The sequence below is a fragment of the Aristolochia californica genome, unplaced genomic scaffold (genome assembly GCF_029961685.1).
Source record: "Aristolochia californica isolate CCGP_79_NKW_82.1479 unplaced genomic scaffold, dmAriCali1.0.hap1 SCAF_14, whole genome shotgun sequence".
Classification (NCBI taxonomy): domain Eukaryota; kingdom Viridiplantae; phylum Streptophyta; class Magnoliopsida; order Piperales; family Aristolochiaceae; genus Aristolochia; species Aristolochia californica.
Genome location: NW_027181815.1, coordinates 22,057,147 through 22,077,420, shown reverse-complemented (window position 1 = coordinate 22,077,420; position 20,274 = coordinate 22,057,147). Strand labels below are relative to the sequence as shown.

Below are 20,274 nucleotides of genomic sequence, written 5' to 3'. Positions count from 1 at the left end.
AACTGAGTACTCTTTCTTTTTTGGCCAGCATGCCTATCAACTCTTTCGAGATCGATATCTCCCTCTAGAAAACTCAGTTTGGGAATTGCTTGGATAGATAAGAAAATAGAATTATAGATATTTCTTTTGATATATAATTTTTCATATAAAGTCTCGTTCTTAATAGTATAAAATGGCTTAAAAGTTGAAGTTTTTTTCTACTACTCAAACCTCTTGTTATGGTCCCGGATTTGACACATGGATTCGTAGGGAGGAAGAAGAGAAAGACGAAAATCAAGTCAAAGGGAAGCTTAAAAACCCTAGGTTCGTTAAGGAGAACGCACACCCCTGAGCTCGTTGAGGAGAACTCAAAACCCTGTTTAACCTAAATCAATGCTTGACTTTCTCATTACTCTTACCCCTTAAATAGGGTTCACCCTTACAAGGTTTCTCTATAAATAAAATATTCCAAAAATGCCCCTATGACCTATTAATTCTTTAACAGAAATAAAATAAAGTAAATTAAAGAAAAATAATTAAAATAATAATGTTATCGTGTGCATAAAATTACACCCCTCTGGAAGAAAGAACTTGTCCTTAAGTTCGAAGGTAGGGTCTACTTGCCCATGCCGACGTCTCTATCCGTTCTCAAGTATCAACCGCGGTATCTGTGTCAGCCCTCTAGACTACAAAACTGGAGCAACCAACCAGAGAAACAAATTTTTTTTCTTTTTTACACTACCATCTTCTCTTGCTGTAGCATACCCCAATACGAATAAGCAACCGAACAACAAGTTGAACAATCACCTGTGCCAAACTGGTAACTTCTGCTTCGACATTAACAACCTTTGTGGGATCTGCCCCCAGCAGTTGCTTCATTGGCAAAATACAACATGTCCCCGATAACCTCAGTCTTTGGACCCAGTCCATGCTCAACAAATTGCCCAGCATACTCGACAAAAGTATCATGGCCGTAAGCACTGACCATGATATCAAGATATCCTCGTGGTCTACTACTTTGTCAAGATCCACCAATTCAAGGTTGCACCTTTGGTGAAACTTCTCATCCATATCACTAATATATTCACACCCCCACTCATCCCTGAATCCAACTGGACACTGGCATTTACTACCCTTAGCCTCCTGACAAGTTGAGGACAGTCCATCTTGAGTAGCATGCCAACAGCCTCCATTGTTTAGCTTGCATCGTCCAGGCCCACTTGCTACACAATGGCTATAACCATCCCCCTTGAACTTCACTCCTACTACCAAGGGACACTTACAGACTCTACTACGGAATGTGTCCTTGCAAGTTGTTATATTCACAATTTGATCTCGCCGACAACCACCATTGTTGCTCAAGCATTCATTTCTCTCAATATCATCACTCAAACAAACAGCAGGTTCAGGAATTTTCTCAAAACCAGCACAAATAGACCATGAGCAGAAAAAATACACTATGCGAATCACAGAGTGATCAACTTCAGCACCTGCTAATGTAACCCCCCCCCCGCCCCGATGCATAAGCACTAGATTCAGCACCACTGGAATGATACTTCCCTTTTCCAGCACGCTGGTTCAGTGCCTTGATTGCATGAAAAAGAGCCATCTGCATCCGCATGAAGTACCTTGGCTTGGCTGGCTGGCAGCACTGGTTGCTGCAGTGCAATGGCAGCAGCACAAAACAATTTGTTGAAGACCCCAAGTGATGCAAGATATCCCCGAATCCAGTGTCCTCACGTGATTGTTGTCCAGCACTTTAATGTCCTCTGTGTATCCACAGAAACAGTGAGAGAATCCTCTTGAGGATCCGGGTGGACCTCTTGAAGCCTCCAACATAAGTTTTTCATCGCCATTGCTGTTGGTCAAGCAATCTTCATTTTCAATCACATTGGTAGCAGTACTGTCAGATTCCACCTTCACATCTTCAACAAGTGCAAGAGGCTTATACTCATTGCTTTCCACACTGTCTATTTGAAATTTGGCCTCTGAACCAAAACCATCAACAGGGACAGCAGACAAGCACTGATTGCGTGCCACATAAATTAACTCAGTTTCACCTGAAGCTTGCATAGACACTCTTTCAGCCTCTTCAACCACTTCATTGTCAACCCCTGACGAACAAACCTGAACAATAAGCATTACGTCTGCAGTGTGAGACTCAAAATTTCCATTCTCAAAACTTCACCTGGACTCCTTCCTTCTCTAACTGTGAATTGACGCCAATAACCAACATTGTCAATTCTGTTCCAAACTGGTAAGCTAGAAGACTGAAGGAACTGCTGAAAGGTCAAAGCATATTCACATGCAATCCTAGAAACATTTGGGCAATTAACAGGTTCCTCAATAGCTGTCATGCCCTCCCTAAAATAACCAAGCATAAACCCCACAGTGCGTTTACTAGAACGGAAATAGCCAACTGAAAACTCACACTTGTTCCAAGCATCATAACTAGTCTCCTTTGCTGTCCCACAGTCTACCACGTGCACTACATCATCAATGGTGATACCGCTTTTTGCAATATTTGTTGGCACCACTATTTTCCTCAAACTACTTGGTGGTCGTTCAAATATTTCCCGCTGGTAAGCTGTGGCCATTGAACCATGAAGAGGAAGAATTAGGCACATGTAAGAGTCACCAAGAAGTTTATTCTCGCCTGTGAGGAATACAAGGATTGCTCCTTCCCCTCCGTACTGACAGTTATATTCAATGGTTGCTGCTATTAGTCCATAATCAAATTGGAATGGATTCAACGCTTCCAGTGATCCTCTTGTTGATGCACTGTAGCTCTTGTAATAGGGCTCAATATCCACACCAAATGCGTTCTTGATGGAAGTTTCTGGATCCCCAAGTCTCTCAAACACAACTTCTGTAACAGCAAAGAGGTGCCCATGATAAATAAGCCCTTAGAGGAACAACTTTGTTGATCCCATTATCAACGGCATTCAGCTCCCTCTAACTCGTTCCAGAAATTCCAACAGAATTTCCAGCAGGCAAATGATTCAGAGACAGCAATTGAAAAGGAGAGGTAAAATCCGATTCCAGTTTTTTTTTCTCATCTTCACTACACCCAAAAAAAATTTATCGCCATTTCGTAACACGATGGCTCCTTTCTCATATGTTGAACTCCAACTAAAATGAAACCCTAAACCCTAAACCCTGCTCGAAAGTGTTGATATTTTCTGGCCCTTGGCATTTCTGCCCGTATGAGACAGCGTCTGCTGCCTCTCCTTCTGTGTATTTGTCGTGCTCGGAGATTTGAGGTCGTATGACCTTTTCTACAACAGCGAATTGCTCCCTGGCATAATTTTTTTTAATGGAAGTTGCACGCCATTCACATGTTCTTTCCAATTCTTTGCGAATACACCATGCACGTATTTCTTCCAATTCTTTGCGCTTGACAATCCATTTTTCTTGGGATATAGAATGGCTCATTATGTTCCCGCTTTGATACCAGTGGTTATTGTCCCGCTTTGATACCAGTGGATTTGTAGGGAGGAAGAAGAGAAACACGAAAATCAAGCCAAAGGGATGCTTGAAAACCCTAGGTTCGTTAAGGAGAATGCACACCCCTGAACTCGTTGAGGAGAACTCAAAACCCTGTTTAACCTAAATCAATGCTTACTTTCTCATTACTCTTACCCCTTAAATAGGGTTCACCCTTACAAGGTTTAAGATAAAATATTACAAAAATACCCCTATAAATAAAATATTCCAAAAATACCCATGTGGCATATTAATTCTTTAACAGAAATAAAATAAAGTAAATTTAAAAAAATTAATGTTATTGTGTGCATAACACCTCTCTTGCAATCTAACCTTTGCGTCTTCAAATATTGATTTCTTTTTGTAGAAAACTCCGATTGACAAAAATATTTTTGCATTGGAAAGTAGACTCGAAGATATTTCCGTCAATATATAGTTTTTAATATTAAAATTTGAGTGTGGAGGTGAAAACACCAAGAAAATAATGGCTACAAGGGTAAGAAAGAAAGAAAAAAGATAGAATACAAACCTAAACTACTAGAGATGATAGATCAGAAAAAATATCACATTATCTCTACGGATTAATTGAGTCAACTCACAAAACCCACTCTAATACTATGTTGAATTTCTATAATATAGAAAATTTTCACTGACTTGATGTAATTTGATTACATGGGCCTTAGCCAGGATTACAATTAAACTACCCTTGTTCCAGTTACACCCAAAGTTAAACACTAAAAGATAAGTCCTAGAAGAATTGAACAACTGAGCATAAATAGAAGACTAACATAACTAAAACACTTTTAACTGAAACTCTTCTATGAGAGTCCTTCCATAATAATTTTGGCTCTATAAGACTTCTTGTTGTGAGAGTCATGTGAGACTCTTTCATACCTACTCTTCAACATAAATAAGTACATACAAGTATATCATCAACAAAATGTACATTGGGAGTCAAAAAGATGGGTGGATCCTAAAGTGACTAAGCTAGAAGCGGGAGATGGCTGACAATGGTCTCGAGGAGGTGCTCGATCCTCTACTATCCAGCCTTCAATTGGTTTTGTATGGCAAGAATAGCTGCTTAAGTTGTCACAACATCATCAACCATTGCCTCTAAAGTTTTAAAAGCTATCGATGGAGTCTGAGCTTCCTACTTTTGTGAGGCACCTCTTCGTGAATTCAAACTGGTCTACGGGAGGCTCAAGGCTCTCCTAAGGGTGCAAGTTGTGGTACGGATTTCTTTGGGGTCTTCTCCTCTTGAATCCATTTGGCAAATCCAAATTTTCCCACTTTTATTTCTCGTATGGACATCTTCATTGTCATGCCCACTGACACTTCTTCCAATAAATCCACTCCACAATGTAGGAGGATGGTTATCATCTTCTGAGTGAATGATAGACTATTCACCCATGAGCTTATTGTTATGTCGGTCATTCGACTAGCCATGAAGTATCCAAAATTGAGTGGAACTTTCTAGAAGATCGCCATCATCCAAAAAATGTCAACCATTGTGAGCCTTGAGAAGGTGCCCTTTCTTGGATTTAGCACATGAGTCACAATTTCCATAACAACTCTCGGAGGCATAGTGAGGTCTTGTATCCTGATCTCATAGAAACACCCAACTATCTGATCAAAGACCGAGAGGATAACATCTTTGATGTTTTGTAGGAGGTCCTCGTGGAAATCTGTTGGGCAATTCTCTTTAACATATCTCATTGTGGTGAGCCGAGGAGCTCATTCAAGAATGGGGTCCGAATAGATATGGGTGTTTTCATCACCTAGGAAGAAATTTTAAGGCTATGTGGCCCAAGTTCCTCAATTAACAGGTTTTTGTGAAACACCTTGGATAAACAGGCTCTTCTCTCCAACAACCTCCCATGACTATCTAGTGTAATTATTCTTGCTTTGCTCAGAAATGTACATTGAAGTAGAAACCAGTGTTTTTATTGTATATTTATTATTTAATTAGTAGTAATAATCTTTTGATAATATTTTTAGAAGGAAAATGAGAAAATAATATTATGATAATATTTATTATTTAGTGTTAATTAAGAAGTAGAGAGTGAAATAGTAATAATAAGTAGTAATCATATGATTTGAACAGTAATCAGATACTAAATCGAGTGAAACTATTAAACAAAAATGGTATTATCTTAGTGACACTAGTTAAGGATAAAATAATACCCTATCTGGCACATTATTTGCATCAACGAGAGACTTCTCTCTCGCTTGCCGTACTTGACATTCTTGCAACATAACGATTCTAAAAAGAAAGAAGATACTTGATCGACTTAAATAGCTACATGTCCTGACAACAGAGTTAATTTTCCTTAAAGCGCATAAAATGCTAATTCATCAACTTTGAAGTTTAACATCAAGATTATATCATCAGAACTGGCTGTCCAGTGTGTCGGCTTCTTCAATGGAGAAAATCATAACATACAAAGCCTCATCACATAAACCTTCTTCTTACATTAGATGTTGTGACCATCGATACACTAATTAACACTGGTAAAATAACTCTACTTTCTATCGCTCATATTCATTTCTGCGAAATGGAATAGTAAAATAGTCCGTCTCAAATGTCAGAAGTAGTGTTACTGACGGTCTCATTTCAGTAATGTCTGTATCACGAAGAAAACAAAAATTAAGAACAACACTGTGCGGTAACTAAAATTGCTTGGATGTTCGTGTTGTAATTATACCTTTTGAGTAGCAGTTTACTGTTTTTATCTCAAGAAGAGCCTGAAGATGCATAAGGTAACACAAGGTAAACTTAAGAACAGCACTGTGGGGTAACTAAAATAGCTTGGACGAGGAGCGGACTCAGTGTACATCTCCATCAGGTTATTCAGATCATCATCAAATCCTTTCGCTAACTCCATTATTAGAATGTAATTTAATTTTTTCTTATTTCATTATTATGTAATGTTTGTAAATTTACTGTTTTACCCATCAATTGTATAAAGCTTCCGTTGTAACTTGTAAACAGTAAGAAATCAGAAAATAAAGTTTTATCTTCGTTTCGTTTTCTCGGTTGTGCCTCCCAGACGACAGAGTTCAACGGCTCTTTGTTCGTCTGATTTTTTAATATGGTATCAGTGCAGATGATCCGCCTTCTCTGATTATTTTCGGACGACAAACATTCCTCCGTCTCTCTCGCCTATGATTATTCCCGGCGACGATCACCGGCCGGTCCCCCATTGTTTCCAACAAAGGGGTTTCCGTCTTCTTTTTCACCTCTGTTCTGAAGGGGCTCTGCGATTCAAGCTGTCGGGAGGCTATTTCTGATGTTTTCGGCGTTTTGCAGCGGTTAGGTTCCTCACTCCGTTCGTTATTTCTGGAAAAGAGGTTAGATTTCACCCCTCTTTTATTTTTTATCTGGATTTTGTTGCCAAGAGGTTGGATATGCTTGTTGCGTTTGTTCTCTAGATTTTAGGCACGTTTTCTTTGAAGAGATATCAAATCTCTAGATTTTATTGTTGGCCGAGAGGTTGGCCCTGTTCATGCATTGGTTGGACTTGGTTGTTGTTCGAGCTTAGGTTGGATTTCTGGTTGGCTGAGAAGTTAGCATTTTTGGGTGTTCTCTTTGAAGTCTCGAGGACAATGAATATTTTGGGTGTTTCTCTGGATTAGTTTTTTTTTAAGCTCGCTGTTGGATTATGAGGTTGTGTTAAAGAATTTGATTTTTTTTTTGGAGAGATTTGGTGGAGGATCTAGTGGAGAAATTTTTTTTGGAGCTGCACTGGTAGTCAGCTTCGGTCAATGCTCCATGGAGACTTATTCATCGACGGGTGCTTCCGATTCTGGTGTTCGTACTAGTTTGACTCGTTCCATTTTTAAGAACCATATTATATTCACCATTAGGACAACCCTGGGCAAGTTCTTGTCTCGCAGCTGATTATCAGTGAAAATTACATCAGTTGGAATCGTGCGATGTTGATTGCCTTATCCGTGAAGAACAACGTGGGCTTTGTCGATGGTTTCATACCTAAACCTCAAAGTGTTGATCCTATTTTGCTCAACTCCTGGATCCAGAATAATAATATGGTCATCTCTTAGATCTTAAACTTGATTTCCAAAGACATTTTTGCGAGTGTTATTTTTGCTGCTTCTGCCCGAGAAATTTGGCTCGACCTTCGGGATCTTTTTCAACAGCGAAACAACCCTCGCATTTTCATCTTAAACGAGAATTGATGAACTTGCGTCAAGACAAGGATTCCGTTAGCACTTATTTCACCAAGCTGAAAACCATTTGGGAAGAACTGAGCAATTACCTGTCCTAATTGCTCTTGAGGTGGCGTTAAAAATCTTACTGATTACCACTATATGGAGTATATCAAGTCATTCTTAATGGGCCTTGATGATTCTTTCTCCCAAGTTCGTGGTCATTTGCTCCTCATGGATCCGATGCCCCCTATTAATCGTGTTTTTTCTCTAGTTGTCCAAGAGGAACAACAAAGGAGGACTACTCATGCCGGGTTCGAACACTCCCACTGACACGATGGCATTTGCAGTTAAATATGGGAAGATAGAAGTTACTAAACTTGGCTCACAAACCTCTCAAAATTTTCATTCAAATTACAGTACTCCACAGAATCCGAATTACAATGCTTCCCAGAATCAGGATTACAGTGCTCCCCGGAATCAAAACAAGGACAGGTATTGTACTTATTGCAAGAATGTTGGTTATACTATTGCTCGTTGCTACAAGCTCCATGGCTATCCGCATGGATCTACATCCAAAACCAACCACAATTCTCATGCTGCTGCTCATCAAGTTTCTATTGCCGCTGATAGGCAAGGTTCTACTTCTGTTGGGAGTTTTGTTCAGAATCTGGACTCAAATCAATATCAGCAGCTCATGTCTATGCTTTCTACACACCTGAGTAGCTCAGCAAAGGTCACCACTGCTCCGGAATCTTCTACATCCAACTGGTTGGCAGGTATTTGTTTTTTTGTGTCCTTAAATCCTCTAATTTCTTCACCTCAATTCTGGATTGTCGACTCAGGAGTTACTCGACATATTTGCTCTCAATCTCATGTTTTTGTATCCTTGCATGCTATCCCTCACACTACAGTTACTTTGCCCAATAATTCTCAACTTTTGGTCCACTTTGCTGGTGATATTCAATTGCATTATCACCTTGTACTTAAAGACATACTGTTTGTTCCTCAATTCAAATTCAACTTGATCTCTGTTAGTGCTTTAGTTATTGACTCTAGCCTTACAGTAAGTTTCCTTCCTAATTGTTTTATTCTCCAGGATCTATCCACCCAGAGGACGATTGGCAAGGGTGATAAAGTCCAAGATCTCTATGTCCTCAACGCTTAAAGTTTGAATACTGTTTCTCATGCTTTTGTTAACAATGTTTTTGCCCATGTTTGGCATAATAGGCTAGGACACATTTCTTTCAAGATACTTGATTTCTTGAAAGATTGGTTGAACTGTGATGTAACTAGATTACATAAATCAGATCCTTGTTATATTTTTCCTCTTGCTAAACAACATAGGCTATCTTTTGAATCCGATATCATTTGTCAAAATATCCTTTTGATCTTGTGCACTGTGATATTTGGGGACCATATCAAATTGTTTCTTATACTGGTCATCGTTTTTTCTTAACTCTTATTGATGATTGTACTAGATTTACTTGGATTTATCTATTGAAGACTAAACCTGAAGTTGTTTCTGTGATACCGCGATTTTTTAACATGGTTTCTACGCAGTTTAATGCCAATATCAAGGGTTTTTTTATCTGATAATGCACCTGAGTTATCTTTTGTTGAATTTTTTCAAGCTCACGAAGTTTTGCACCAATTTTCATGTGTTGAACAGCCTCAGCATAACTCTGTTGTTGAAAGAAAACATCAACACCTTTTGAATGTGGCTCGGTCATTGTTCTTTCAATCCCGTATTTCAGTCTCTTTTTGGACAAAGTGTATTCTTACTGTGACTTTCTTGATTAATAGAACTCCTCTCTTGCAACACAACACACCCTTTCATTTTCTCTACAACACATCTCCTAATTATTCTCTATTTTGAGTCTTTGGCTGTTTAGTTGTTGTTTCCACCTTAACTGCTCATCGCACCAAGTTCCACCCTCGTGCTCGAGTTTGTGTGCTTCTTGGTTATCCAGCTGGTGTGAAAGTTTATAAATTCTATGATGTGGAGATCAAACATGTTTTTCTTTCAAGAGATGTCGTGTTCCATGAGGACGTTTTCCCTTTTCATACTATTATAGGTTCAGATCAAGTTATTGATCCCTTTCCTGATTTGGTTCTGCCCCACTCCTCCATCCAAGCTCATCCTCTTTTCGACCTTGATTCTTCACCTATTTATGATTCACCAGTTATTTCTGATGTTTCAGTTGATGATCTTCCACCTCATGATCTTCCCACACTTGTTCCTTCCTCATCCGCTAGTGCTATTCTTCGAAAATCTACTCGGAAGACTCATCCACCTCATTACTTGTAGGATTATCACTGCAATTTACTTGTTGGTTCTCCTCCATCTGATTCACACTCTCCATCTTATCCAATCTCTAACTCCATTTCTTACCATGCCCTTTCTGATTCACACAGACATTTTGCGCTCAGTCTATCTTCTCAAGTTGAACCTCAATACTATCACCAAACATTGAAGTGTCCTAAATGGAGGTTGGTTATGCGTGACGAGTTGGACGCTCTGGAAGCAAACAACACCTGGACCGTCACTCCTTTGCCTCCTGATAAACATACCATTGGATGCAAATGGGTTTATAAAATCAAGCTTAACTTTGATTGTTCCCTGGAGCGATATAAGGTTCGTTTGGTAGCTAAAGACTATATACCCAACAAGAAGGTTTGGATTTTGTTGACACTTTTTCTCCAGTGGCCAAATTGGTAACTGCGAAGGTTCTTCTTGCTCTTGCTGCCTCCCATAGTTGGCATCTAGCTCAGCTTGATGTCAACAACACCTTTTTAATTGGTGATCTTTTTGAAGAAATCTATATGGATCTCCCTCTTGGCTACCTTCGACAAGGGGAGTCCTCTTCCTCTCACAACAAACTAGTTTGCAAGCTTCACAAGTCCCTTTATGGTCTCAAACGGGCTTCGCGACAATGGTATTCCAAATTTTCTCAGGTTTTAATCACTTTTGGTTTTCTTCAATTGAAATCCGATTACTCTCTTTTCACAAAAGGTCATGGCTCCTCCTTTGTCGCACTATTGGTTTATGTGGATGATATCATCCTTACTGGTCCTTCCTCTCACGCTATTACTAAGCTCAAACACTTTCTACATAGTTTAAGCTCAAGGATCTTGGTTGTCTCAAGCACTTCCTTGGTCTTGAGATTTCTCATTCCAAGCAAGGCATAGTGCTTTCCCAATGCCATTACACCAGACAATTACTTGAAGACACAGGTTACTTGGCTTGTAAACCAACTTTTGTTCCATTGGATCCCAAGCTTCGTTTAAATGCCACTAAAGGTGACCTCCTTCCTGATATAACTCACTACAGGCGGCTTGTTGGGAAACTTCTTTACCTCACTTGATCTCGCCCCGATATTACTTTTGCTATTCACAAGCTCACTCAATTTGTGGCCCAACCCCGTCTTCCTCATCTTAAGGCAGTGCATCACCTACTTCGTTATCTCAAGAACAGTCATGGTCAAGGGTTGTTGTTTTCCACTACTTCTTCCTTGAAGATACGAGCTTGCTCTAATGCTTGTGCTCCAATTCATTTAAAGGCTTTTTTTTATGCTGATTGGGGATCATGTCTTGATTCTCGTCAATCTACTACCGATTTTTGCATATTTATTGGTGATTATTTAGTTTCTTGGAAGGCCAAAAACTAAACCACCATCTCTCGCTCCTCTGTTGTGGGTGAATATAGAGCTCTTTCTTCTACTGCCAGTGAACTTATTTGGTTACAACAACTTCTTCAAGATTTACAAGTCAAGGTTGACTCTCCTGCGCTGTTAAACTGCGACAATCAAGTTGCGATACATATTGCTTCTAACCCCACATTTCATGAGCGTACAAAACATATTGAGATAGATTGTCATTTTTTTCGTGAACGGGTTACTTTGGATGTCCTCAAGTTCCTTCCCATTCGTTCTCAGTACCAGTTAGCCGACATGTTCACTAAACATCTTCCTTCTACCCAACTTTTTTCTTTGTTGTCCAAGATGGTTGTCAAGGACATTTACAAGCCACCTTGAGGGGGTATTAGAATGTAATTTAATTTTTCCATATTTCATTATTATGTAATGTTTTTAAATTTACTGTTTTACCCCTCTATTGTATAAAGCTTTCGTTGTAACTTGTAAACAGTAAGAAATCAGAAAATAAAGTTTTATAGTGGTTTTGTCTTCTCGGTTGTGCCTCCCAGATGACAGAGCTCAACGACTCTCTGTTCGTCTGATTTTCTAATATCCATCTCTTCTTCATAGTGCCTCCTCTTCATTTCAGTCCTCTTCGCTTGAAAGCTTTTCTCAAGATTCTCTCTCTCCACCTCAAACTCATCCACACATTTTTCTTGATAGTTGATGAACTTCTCAATTTTTTCCTGCCAGCAAGGTAGGGAGACCAGGAACCCCCATACAAGTGAGAACAACTTTTTCAGTTATTTACCCATTAACTTTTCATATAGGATTGATTATGTTACCTAATTTTACGATCTTCAGAGCTTCCAAAATCAACATTGCTAAACTCTGCAACACGGTCCTCCTGCAGAGCTTGATCAAAGGCTTGCTCTTTTGCTTCACGAGCATCAAGCATATCAGCAATTTTCTCATTAAAGAATTTCTCCATGTTATCGATCTAAAAGTTATTCATTTGATATTGGAAAACAAAGTGAGGAGCTACATACAGTTAAAGAAAAATTGTTATAAGAAAATATTAAAGCAAAATAAGAGTAGAAATGTTATTACTTCCTCCTTGTTCTCTTCGTATTGTTTCTTTGCTCGGAGTCTCAGTATGTGATATTCTTCTTTTTCAATACGAAGTTGATTGCTCATTAGCCCCACTGTTTCTTTGAAAGCCTTTCGTTCAACATCTTTTTTCTTCAGCCAGATCAATTGTTTGTTTTCTTCACTCATCTGCTTCATTCCACCCACAACCTTTTCTTGGTAAGATACCATCTCAAATTTCAGTCTGGACTTTCCTGTTACTCGGACAAAAAAAAGAAATGAATCCACTTTACGAAACGTGGATGAATTTTTGAACATGATAATTAGACAACAACAACAACAAATACTAAAGACAATATTCTAAATACCAGAACAACATTAGCTGTAAGATTCTTCTATGCCTCTAACAAATACTAAACATGATCCAACAATTTCTCAATCACAGAATCTAAAAATAGCTAATCAACAAGAAATAGTAGTCACTAGCCATTCCTAAAAATAAGTGCAATCAACATCCAAGTTGCTACAAAATGTTAAAAAAAAATATTTGTTCCCTTTCTATGATCCACAACAACCAGGGGTGGCATCAAACCGAGCAGGTTCGCTAGCGGCTCGAACTCAGCTCTGTTCCGACTCAATTTGATTCGATTTTCCTGGATCTCGAAGTCGAGATCTAGGTAAGGCTCATTTGAGTTAACGAGCCTAACTCGACTGAACCGTGGTTCAGTTCAAAAGCTCGCAAGTCGGCTCGTTAACTTAAGGAGGGCACGGGATTCTAGGAGTCGGGAGCAAGAGCGCCGCTGGAGGTCAACTTGGACTTGGATTTTTTTTTTTTTGTCCTTCTTCTCTCTTTTATTAGGCCAAAGCTCTGCCACCTTCCCTAATTTAAAAAGCTTCTTGATTACAGTGTCGGCGTCCATCGGTGACCATGACTTTATCCTGCTATGAATCAATGGTCATCGTTTAAACACCAGAATCAGAAACAGAGCATTTAACAAGGACAGAATCAGTTCCAACTGTTGGAATTTCTCCCAAGTAAAATCAAATGAAGTTATCAACCCATGACAGGGAACGGGATCCCTTCCTTACCTTCAACGCACTGTAAAAATTTCTTATCTTTCTTCTTATAACCTTCTCAATGGATGGAAACTTTCAAAGTCCATGTCTAAGAAAAAGACATAAAAGGGTCTCATCAACCGAAAAACTGATAAACATACGAGAAAGACGTAAGTGATCACTAGGAATGTTCACTAGCCGAAATGGGAGGTTGAAGATGATGAATTGGGATTTTTTTATGGAAGAGACTTGGAAGAAAGAGGGGTAGTTTAGGGAGACGAGGAAGATCATTTATTGCACTTTGCCACGAAAAGCAATGGCGGTTTCTTACTAATGCGAACAATGAAAATTTAAGAGCCATAGAGCTTACTTTTATCAGTTTTGGGACCGCGTTCTCTTTTTGTTAGGTCTGATAAACAATTATATTGGAAAGGAAATGAAGACAATCGTTGATAGGACCTCCAAGTTATGTCTCTGCTTCTGTGCACTTTTCATTTCATGGGTTTGATGGAGGATTATCTTACCTCCTTTCATCTTAAATATTCTGCAAAGATAGTGAAGTGTTGAATTTATGGAAAAGAGAAATACTTCATAGACTTATTTATAATCAGAGTACATGAACCTTTATTTATAATAGAGGAAGGTAGTAGAGTCCAATTACAATTAAACTACCTTTGTCCCAATTACACCCAAACTCTAACACTTAAAGATAAGTTCTAGCATAATTAAATAACCCAATATAAATAGAAGACTAAAATGACTAAAACACTTTTAAACTAAAACCCCTCTATGAGACATGCTTCTATAATAATTGTGGCTCTATTAGACTTCTTATGCCACCTCACGTGATCATGGTGGGTCCCATATTTTTATGGGTTTTGACCCACCTTCCAACACTCTTGAATATGTGGGTCTTCTTTGATCTTATAGGTTTGGATCCATCTTCCAACACACTTAGATATATGGGCTTTCCTTGGTCGTGTGGGCTTGGGCCCATCTTCCAACACTCCCCCTCAAATTGGAGGTGAGAGAACATCATGAACTCCCAACTTGTTGCAAATGTTGTATAGGATATTCTAGTATAAAATGGCAGTCTTCCAGATCTTCCAACACTCCCCCTCACCTGGTGCTCTCTTCCATGAGGCCCAACTGGCATAAGATAAGTGAGAGTAAAATCACTCCAAGCCATATGACATCTCTTCAGACTCCAGTTATAACCCATGCTGGACGTAGGGCACACTCCTATCATTCTCAGGTAGTGGCACTCTTATCTTTCACAGGTAGTGGGTCTATACGTAGTGCTTAGAAGTGTAGTAAAAACTCCTCCATCATCGTGTCTTTCCACAGGACAACGAATCTCAAGTGGTAGGAGTAATAAATGTCAATTAAAGGGGGTAACATATATGTAGTCATAAGGTCCTCCATCATGGTGTCCTAACCCGAGGACCGACTCTCACAGGTAGAAATGGGTGATAAATGTCTGCCATTCACAAGAAGGCGATAAAAGATGTAATACGTAATAAATGTCTGTCATTCACAAAACAACAATAAAGGACGTGATAAGTGGGTAATGCCTGCCATTCACAAGATGGCGATAAAAGACCCACGGATATATATATATATAAAGTCTCAATGGACTCATATACGTGAAGGACTTAAACTTCCAACAGAAGCAATACTCAAAATGTTGGCCCAAAGATGTATTTGAGAGCCAAATAAAGGATGGTAGGAGAAAGGCTGCCAAATAACTAATGGGTAATGGGTAAAGAGGAAGACAAAATGTTGAGGCCACCACTTCTTCAATAATAATGTCTCATCCAAAGAGACACAATAGCTGCAGCTAAAATGGGTTTGGGCCCATATAACACAAACCAAAATAATATATATATATATATATATATATATATATATATAAAGTCTCAATGGACTCATGTACGTGAAGGACTTAAACTTCCAACAGAAGCAATACTCAAAATGTTGGCCCAAAGATGTATTTGAGAGCCAAATAAAGGATGGTAGGAGAAAGGCTGCCAAATAACTAATGGGTAATGGGTAAAGAGGAAGACAAAATGTTGAGGCCACCACTTCTTCAATAATAATGTCTCATCCAAAGAGACACAATAGCTGCAGCTAAAATGGGTTTGGGCCCATATAACACAAACCAAAATAATAAAAATCCTTGTAAAAGGACCTATGAAATAATCTGATGCAAGTATGTGCACCCAATAATATGTTGACCAAGGAATATGTTGTGAATTCTTCAAAATAATAATCTACCAAGAGAAATATAATCGAGTCGAGCCAAATCAGGTATCACCAATAATTACCACAATTATTATTGTGAGTCAAGATTCTTAGTCTTCAAGTTTCTTTGCTCTTCTTGTACTTCTTCTTCTACTTCTCCCCCTCAAATTGGGAGGTAATGGCAGTGTTCCCAGCTTGAACCAAATAATATAGATGTAGTAACCGAAAAAGGGGTGAGTGAGATATTTTCCTAATATAGTTGATAAATAACAACAACTCAAAAAATGACACAAAACAATTGGTTTAAATTTGTATTTTTCAATGCAACAGGACACCAATATGACCTTTGACTCTTCCAATGCGAATATATCCTTAAATATAGATCAGATTGATATAAAATTTTCTCCTTTTGAAATTAGACTTAAATACCTTTCATCCAAGTATAAATTCTCTTCATAAAATATACTTCTATTAAGATATATAATCTGAAATATTTCAGTATCTGCCGAACTAAGTACTATATCCCCTTTTCCAACATGATCATTGACTCTTCCAAGATCCATATCTCCAAAAAAAAACTCAGATCCAAAATCGGTTGAATAGGTAAGAAAATAGACTTAAAAATATTTCTTTTTATATATAATTCTCCATATAAAGTCTTGTTCTTTATAGAATAAAATAGCTCAAAATTTGAAGATTTCTACTACTACACGAACCTCTTTTACAATCTGACCTTTTCTATTTCAAATATTGATTTCTCTTTATAGATAACTCCGATTGCAAAAAATCATTTTTCCTTGGAAAGTAGACTCGAATATCTTTCCGTCAATATATAATATGTAATATGAAAAGCTCAGTATAGAGGTGAAAGCATAAATCAAATAGTAGGTATAGGGACTAAAAAAAACACGAATCTAAACTGCTAGAGATAATAAATCAGAATAGGATCACATTACCTTTGTGGGTTGACCAAGTCAACTCACAGAACCTGTTTTGATACCATGTAGAATTTATGGAAAAAAAAAATACTTCATAGAGATATTTGTAATCAGAGTACATGAACCTCTATTTATAATAGAGGAAGGTAGTAGAGTCCAATTATAATTAAATTATCCTTGTCTCAATTACACCCAAACTCTAATACTTAAAGATAAGTTCTAGCATAATTAAATTACCCAATATAAATAGAAGACTAACATGACTAAAATAAATTTAAACTGAAACTCCTCTATGAGACCAGCTTCCGTAATAATTGTGGCTCTGTTAGACTTATTATTGTGTAAGACTTCTTATGCCACCTCACGTGATCATGGTGGGTCCCATATCTTATGGGCATGGACCCATCTTCCAACACTCTTGGATATCTGGGTCTTCCTTGGTCTTATGGGCGTGGACCTATCTTCCAACACACTTGGATATGTAGGCCTTCCTTGGTCGTGTGGGCTTGGGCCCATCTTCTAACATGAAATTTCTCCCCATTTGGTGAAATTTCATTTTCTAATCTTTTCAACACGACGTAATATTTCTATCTACTTAGATAGTTCGATGTGTGTATATTTTTTTATCGATTATGGCTTCATGATTAAAATCTAGCCAAAGTTGGTTCTAACTGTTAATGAGAGAGAATTAAAGAAATTGTTGAGGAATAATGACACTTTTTAATTTTTTAATTAAAACTTTAAGTTAAAATTTATTATTATATTTTTATTATTTTAAAATAGGGAGCATTTTCCTCTTCTCACTTCCAATAAAAAATTAAATGAATAAAGAGTGTTGGGTGAGTAAGAGCTTCCTGCGTGATGTCAATGGTGCATTGGTTATTCGGAGTGATATGTATTGAACTATTCCTAATTGTGTTTTTCTGTTGTTCTACATCTTCTTCTATGTTACAATAATTTTATATACAATTTATCTGACATGTATTTTTTGAAAAGTTTTAAATGCATGTTGGAGCTCGAACTTGAGCTCAACTCGGTTAAAATTATTGGGTTCGAGCTCGATTACAATTTTAGGCTCGAGGCTAGGCTCGGTTCGAGCTCGACTTCAAAATATTTAAATCAAATTCGGCTCAAACATAGGCAGGTTCGGGCTCGGCGGTTCAATTCCACCTCTAACGGCAACCTTTGCAACAATTTTGCACAATTTTGTATATTAAATGTGAAAGTTCCACATTTAATATTACATGACACTTGCAACATATAAAATTGAGGAATTATCCACATTACAATCCATGAAGGAGTGCAAGGAAGCAAATGGGATACACATCAAGGTGGAAAAAAATCTGTATGCTGAAACAACAAACAACAAACAACAACAGATGTTCATTTGGTGTACAGGGCTAAACAACAAACAACAACAGATGTTCAAATACAGGCAACCTGTAATAGAGAATTGAATGCTATGTCTCTCATCATTCATGTTCATCTGGTGTACAGGGCTTGTGCAAGTGACTGACCAGACATCCATCATTAATTGTCAAACAGCTCCCTTTGGAATAAACAAAACATACCTTATGAGTGCTGATTGAAATTATCCAAATCTTCTTTCCGTGCCATGTAACCATATAATTGGCGCTTTCCACCAGGATAAAAGAGCACACGTCTATTTTCCCATGCATCCCCATCGGTCCCTTGCTCTTGAAATTGCTTGTGTAGACGTTCAGCCTCATAATAACCAACTGCTGAAGCCTCAAATAACAGAACACTAATCCCACGGTGGCCCTGAGGACCATAGGAATGCCGAGCCCTAACTGCCTGATGTAAGCCAAAATAGTCCAGCAGCTCTGAATTTCCCATGCCAATCCACTGCAATTTTTTTAACAGTTACTGGGTACTACCAAAAGAAAATAGATACAACCAGAAAGGCGTGCACACAAGGGCATCACTGCCAATCAAGTCCATGATCATTAATCAAAGCTTAGCAGTAAAAAGATAATAAGGTAGCAATATAACATTTGTTTTTTACAAAGCAATATAACAATATCGACCCCAATATCCCACCACCCCTTCTCCCCCCAAACCCACCACAGTCGTTACGGAAAAAAAGCCTCACATTTCCCCCTTCGCCTTCACATATTCCAGAAAAAAAAGAAATGGCAAAGCCAATGCAACCAGCCCCTAGAAAACAAGCACCCCCACTGTCTATCCTCCAAATCTCCCACCTCCAATGTGCCCAATTATATCGCAATTTTTTACCCGATTAATCAAACTAAGGCTCAGACCAATCTCCTCCAATTCCTGCAAGAACAAGAGCAAAATTTCCCTCTTGAAGAATTCATAGAAATGACGCATCTCGCGTGGATTTTCTGTAGCTACTATCACGAAGCTTTTCGCGGCTAGGAGAAGGATATCACCCCACCCCGTTCTAAATGATTATTCTCTCTTGGAATATCAAAGGAATTGGCTCACAGTCCAAACACGCCATCATCAAAGCAGCCCTTTGTGAATGTAAGCCAAAAATTGTAATATTTGTAGAAACTAAGCTGCAAACTTTTGACAACTCTATTGCTCACGAATTATGGTATGATTTGGACCCTGCGTGGGCAAAGGTTGATGCGATTGGGCACTCTGGTGGCATCCTTGTCATCTAAGACCCAAAAGTTGTAGATGCCACTCCATTGGCATTCATTTTCACAAGCATTCCTTGGGGACATCCTGGGCGTTGGCTGGTGTCTACAGCCCAACTCGACAAAATGATCGTGCCTCCTTTTGGGAGGAAATACTTCAACTTGTCCAACTTTGGGATTTGCCCTAGCTACTGGCCAGGGATTTCCATGCCATCCTTTTATGCTCAGAAAAAAACCCACCCGCCATCAGGACCATTTCCACAATGAGAGCCTTCTCTGGTCTCATTGGAAGCATCGAGCTATCAGAAATTCCTTTTTCTAGAAAAAAAATCACTTGGTCAAATGGTCAATCCTGTCCTATTCTTTCCAAGTTTGATTGATTCTTTGCTAATAATGGGTGGCTCCAATTATTTCCAAACACCTCTAGCCAAGTCCTAAACAAAGTTGGCTCTAATCACTGGCCTATTCAACTCAGCACTCGCCCTCCTGCCTAGGGGTGTTCTCCTTTTTGTTTCAAAAATTCTTGGACCCTGAATGAGTCCTTCAACTCTGATCTTGTTGTCTGGTGTCAAAAACCAGTGCATCACCCTAATCTAGGTTGGGCGCTCCCTCTCAAAATAAAAGTTCTTAAGACGAAGATCCGCACTTGGTCTATTAATCATCGTGTTGCAGCTGCTTCCTAGAAAAACTTGATTCGCCGCCGCATTTCTGAGCTTTATCTACTCGAAGAGCAAAGGTCTATTTCTCCTCCCGATTTACTTCTCAAAAATCAATTAAATTTGGAATATTCAACTTTACTTCGAAGTAAATCTGTTCACTGGAAACAACATGCTAGATTTCGTTGGTTGGCCAAGGGGGAAGGAAACACAAAGTTTTTCCATGCCATCACCTCGGCCAGGAGGAGGGCTAACCGTATCACTTCTCTCTGTCATGGAGACCAAGTGATCACGGATAGTCCCTCTATATCTGATATTCTTGTCAAATACTTTCAGATCTATACACCGAGGAGTGTTACAATCGGCCCAAGTTGTTCCAGCTCGACTACTTGCG

The 20,274-nt window shown here is 38.7% G+C and overlaps 1 protein-coding gene across 1 annotated transcript; it reads right to left on the bottom strand.

The window, feature by feature from the left end:
- Positions 1-12,111: 12,111 nt before the first annotated feature.
- LOC137949425 (protein SUPPRESSOR OF GENE SILENCING 3 homolog) lies at positions 12,112-12,590 on the bottom strand. The gene is made up of 2 exons (XM_068795483.1): positions 12,381-12,590; positions 12,112-12,270 (listed from the first exon to the last, which is right to left on the bottom strand). The coding sequence occupies exons 1-2, from the start codon at positions 12,588-12,590 to the stop codon at positions 12,112-12,114; spliced, it is 369 nt and encodes a 122-aa protein (XP_068651584.1).
- Between the last annotated feature and the right edge of the window lie 7,684 nt (positions 12,591-20,274).

Bases quoted from the DNA above. Each gene is read 5' to 3' on its own strand.
- LOC137949425 (XM_068795483.1), bottom strand. From the start codon at position 12,590: ATGGTATCTTACCAAGAAAAGGTTGTGGGTGGAATGAAGCAGATGAGT. The intron at 12,271-12,380 runs GTAATAACATTT...AATAACTTTTAG, and splicing joins ACGAAGAGAACAAGGAGGAA to ATCGATAACATGGAGAAATT.